Source organism: Gastrolobium bilobum, unplaced genomic scaffold (genome assembly GCF_033153095.1).
Source record: "Gastrolobium bilobum isolate Gb01-03AN ecotype WA unplaced genomic scaffold, APGP_CSIRO_Gbil_v1 utg1721, whole genome shotgun sequence".
NCBI classification, from domain to species: Eukaryota; Viridiplantae; Streptophyta; class Magnoliopsida; order Fabales; family Fabaceae; genus Gastrolobium; species Gastrolobium bilobum.
The window spans coordinates 38,881-43,766 of NW_026898754.1; the positions used below are offsets into that span (position 1 = coordinate 38,881).

Here is a 4,886-nt window from a genome sequence, read left to right on the forward strand (position 1 = left end):
ACTCATAATATTGGACTTGACTTGGGTGATCTGAGGAGGGGCTTTGGGGGTATCCTAAGACCTATTTGCATTACAAAATTTGAAAAATTTTACCATAAAATTTTGGAAGGCCATAACTTTTGACTCGGGTGTCTGAATTAGGTTTATTTTATTTTATTTTACATAACTTTTTGAGAGCAACGCGCAGGAAAATCCCTTGGACCAATAAATTTCCCCAAAAATATTTCTTTGTGCCCCGTTTGGCATATTTTATCTTTGATAATGATGTTATTTAAATTTTTTACTTTCGAACAATAACAAATAATCGTTTGGGAATCTTCTAGCTCGTAGATCTCAAAAAGTTACATGAAATCAGAGCAAAAATCACATGATTTGGGCCATCGAGCCAAAAGTTACAATCTTTCAAAGTTTTATGATAAAAACTCATCATACTAAGTTAGGACCCTAATACTCGAGTATATGGTTTCATACTTGAGTATCAAGGTCTTGTACTCGAGGAGAAACTCATGACACCTGATTTACTCGAGTATGTTGGTTACGTATTCAAGTATGAGCACCAGTCAACAGCCAAATAAGGGCATATATGTTTATGGGAAATGTCATATTTTTTATGTTGGCAAACAATGTCATATTTTTTAAATAGTTTAAAAACAAAGGCATAATGATATTTTTTTAGTTTAATTATGGAAGAATGGTAAAAAAAAACCTGATCCGCCTCATTTATCATAATTATATGATCATATAAAAACATCACATGAAAATTAACATCCCAATTTAAGATCACATATCACAAAACATAATAAAAATCAACACATAATTCCACTCTTTATTTTCTCAGTTTTTTTCTTACCACAAGAATCACCCGTTCAGCCAACTGGTTGCAAAGTAAGCAATAATGTCCGCTACATTGTCACCATATGTTGCACCACCATTACCACCAAAACCACCACCTTGATTCGAACTTAGATTCTGATACGCACTATACAAAACACGACCCAAACCAGAAACAGAACTAGACCCAGAACCATAATGCGCATAACCAGAAGCAACCGGTGCTGAAACACACTGAAGATGAATACCAAAGTACTCACAAACCACGCACCTGTAGCCCCAAAAATTGCACGTCGTGTTGCACACCATGCACCGGCCAGAAGATAACGTTCCTGGCTGAGGTTGGAGCCTCAGAACATGGTTTGGGTGCAGAGGGTGACAAGTGTACTGTGGCATTTGTGTGCAGAGAGGGTGCACATCGAAATCACACAGGTTGCACCTGTAGAACAAGCCATTAACATGTGTACCACACACGTCACAGACACGTTCGTTATGGCGTGCACCTTGGGGTCTTCGAACAGCTAGGGTGAGTTGGTGTATGGGGTGCATGAAGGATGAGAGGTAGGTTGGGCACGTGCCACAATACTCGTGCAAATCGAAATCGCACGTGCTGCATCGGTATCTGTTGCCGTTTCCTAGTATCTTGCATCCATCACAGAGAAACTGTGTATTTCTTGCAATGTAGGTTAGAGGATGGCTTGGATGAGTGAAGTGTTGTATCATATTCTTTCTCACTGGTGCCATTTTCTTACACTCTTCCACTCTATGATCTAACACAATTTGAAGCCTATGTTAAAGATAAGTGTATGTAACTTTATATATAGGGAAATTAACGGGTGCACAGTATACGTATAGATATATACTAGTAGATGGTCTTATGTGGGGTTGAAAGGTCATCTAAAAAAGAAAGAAAAAAGAATCATGGTCGGATTGAAAGGTCATGCAATTCACTTATTATTCATTAGTTGACTTTGATTTTGTAAGTAGAAGACTCGTAATTTCGGGAGAAATGCCATTATGCGTGTTGTGAAAATGGAATTTAACCCTTTTTAATTGAAAGAGCTAGCTAGAAGGAGATGCATTATATTATTCATATATAGTCATTGACGAAACAAGTGAACTCTATGCCACAATCGATCACCAAAAAGTTTTAAATTTCGTTGCATTTTCTTTCTTTCTTTTTTTCTTTATTTTCTTTTGGAGAAAGAATTAGCTCTATATATTTAAGGATGGAGCTGGGGTCTTGATTTTTTTTTTCTTTAGGAGGCCGGCAAAATATAAATTTAGATTGAAATTTTTCAAGTTTTTTTTTAAGGAATTGGAAAACTTGTAGTTTGTTAAAGGAGTATTTTGTGCCTTGGGGAGCCACAGCCCTTGGCTTATCATAAATTTATGTCAACTAGGAATGTTAATGGGAATTGTCTTAACTGGTAAGATGGAACCTCAACAAAAAATTCTCTGTTTATAAAAAAGGTGGTCTTATCCTATTTGAAAATTTTATGCAATATTCGTTTAAGTAAGCTCTTGGGTTGAAATCTATGTGATAGCGAAAAATCTCTTTCGGAGAGCTAGTCCCATCATGATGTAGATGTTCCACCTCGAACAGTATTGCTTCCCGTGAAGGATACATGTGATTTATGTAAAAAAATTATGCAATATATACTTTTAAATAACTACTGACTACATCAATTAAAGTTTAGCTCATTTTAAGTAGTCAACTAAGGTAACGTCAATATTTTACATAACATACATAACTTATCTAAGATAAATATGTGTTGAGGAATCCAAATGTGAATGATTGAGTGAAATAAAATCTCACATTGGTTAATAATGGAGTAAGTGAGCACCATATAAATGGAAGGACGCATGCACCTAATGCCTTAAGGTTTTGAGTTTGATTGTGGTGTTCCAAGCCCATTAATATCGTTGCTTACTTGGCCCATGATTGCGGTCTCTCCCTGGCATGAGCTCCTCCTGCACGACCCAACAATTGGTATAAGAGCTAATGGTGGATTGACCCGTGATGATCCGAGTATGTCTTGATGTGGAAAGCCAATGTCTTAATGAGTGTAGCCAAGCCTTGATGAAAGAGCCAATGTTTGATGAGAAACCAAGCATTGATGAACCTCATACTCGAAGAAGCCTCTCCTTGAGGGGGAAAGAATATGGGCCTATGACTGACACTTGAGGGAGAGAAGTTGAGGGAGAGAAGTTGAGGAATCCACGTGTGAAAAAGGTTCACATTGGTCAAGAATGGATTAAGTGGGCACCATATAAGTGGAAGGACCCATGTACTTAATTCCTTAAGGTTTTGAGTTTGTTTGTAGTATTCTAAGCCCACTTAATGTTGTTGCTCACTTAGCCTATGATTAGCGGTCTCTCCCCGCCATAAGCTCCCCCTGTACGGCCCAACAATATGAGTCTCAGGTTGGACGAATTATCAAAAGAGTAGGGGTTTGGATCCTCGAAAGAACCTTTGGGGTAGAACTGGATATTTGTCACCCCACTCAGGCCCTTTTTCCCACCTAATTTAAATTAATTAGGGTCATAGAATTAAAAAAAATGCGTAATTTAAACTAACCTACGTCTCCCTTATTGTTGAATGGGCTAGGTGGGAAAGATGCTCCTTCCCTTTTTCTTCGTCCACTTAATTTGTTAAGATGTTCATATACTTTGTTCATCCATTTATTGCACGTGCTAATGGCATTTGAATCTGATCAAGTCAATCTTGCTTTCCCTTGGGATGGATATAGTCATCACACATATCATATATATGCAGGCGGATTACTCTGCAGAAATTTGTTAGATATATGTACGTGAATTGTTGAATGTTGTTGATAAGTCCATGAAATGTGACTTGAAGCATGTGGTTTAATGTGAAAATATAAATGAAAAGAATATTTTGTGTATAATATTAACCCTAAATTGCATTGAGATGAATAATTCTGAATGTGGAGCTAATGAGCTTGTATTTGTATTTTTCAGGCCCAAAGTGTTATTTCCAAGCAAAGAAAAGAAGAAAAGAAAGACAAAAACTTGGGCTGGAGTTTTAGATTACAAGTTAGAAGGACAAAAGGGAAGAAAAGAATAGAAAAAGCAATGAAAAAAAAGAGTGGGCCGCTCTATTACAAAGCAAATTAAGAGCCCAAATGAAGAAACAAAAGAAAGAAAGGAAAAAGAAAGGCTCATAGGCGTGAAAACAAAAGAGGCAAACTTGTGAACCCTAGCACAGCACCTCTGTGAACAGATACACCATCCAAACCCCATCTCAAGCCATCCATTCAGATTCTTTTCTTCAATCGAACCAACAAACCGAACCATCCTTTAATTTTCGGTCAAGCCACAGAACCTTAGCCTCACCCACGGTTCCTTTTGAGAACCAAACCAACCAAAACACCAATCCTAACCGATTTTTGGTTTGATACAAAAAACGCCAAACACGTCCCTTAACCGATTGAGTGAGCTGGAGTTTGTTAGGAGTGTTGGCTGAAGATTCTTTTGGTGTGCATTTGCTACCCGTGCAAAAGGAGACGCACGATTGGGAAGAGCGTAGAGCACACGCGAGGGCTGAGGTGTGGACCGCTTTGCATGATGGAGCATCAGCTATAAAAAGAGGAAGAAAAAGCGTTGTAGGCTTTCTTCTCCTCTTCTGCACTGGGTCTCTTTTGATTTTAATTTTTACTGTTTTCAGTTCTGAGTTTTAGGGATTTTTAATTTGTGTAATTTCCTTAGCATTGTAGTAGAGCTATTCTCTGGATATAGCTTTTGCCCTTTTAATTTTCTGTGTTCGAAGATTTTTAATTACTGTTTGTAATTTTTGCTTCCTGTTTGTATGCTCATAAACCCATGGGGATGAGCTAAATTTCTGTAAAGTGGGTTGAAAGAGTACCCGGAACTCAGTTGTTATTAAGTTGCTGTTTTAATGCTTAAATGTCGATTTCTAGTTTTTTTACTTTGCGTTTCTATGCTGAGTTTATTATGTGATGGCCACACATAGGCTACTCCTAGTGGTGTGGATTTATTGGAAAATAACCCACACTAGACCTCACTGTAAG

General features: G+C 37.6%; 1 protein-coding gene across 1 annotated transcript; it reads right to left on the reverse strand.

Moving 5' to 3' along the window:
• Window positions 1-858: 858 nt before the first annotated feature.
• On the reverse strand, window positions 859-1,575 carry LOC133283863 (protein VACUOLELESS GAMETOPHYTES-like). The gene has a single exon (XM_061480786.1). It carries the CDS (start codon window positions 1,573-1,575, stop codon window positions 859-861), a length of 717 nt encoding a protein of 238 aa, XP_061336770.1.
• Between the last annotated feature and the right edge of the window lie 3,311 nt (window positions 1,576-4,886).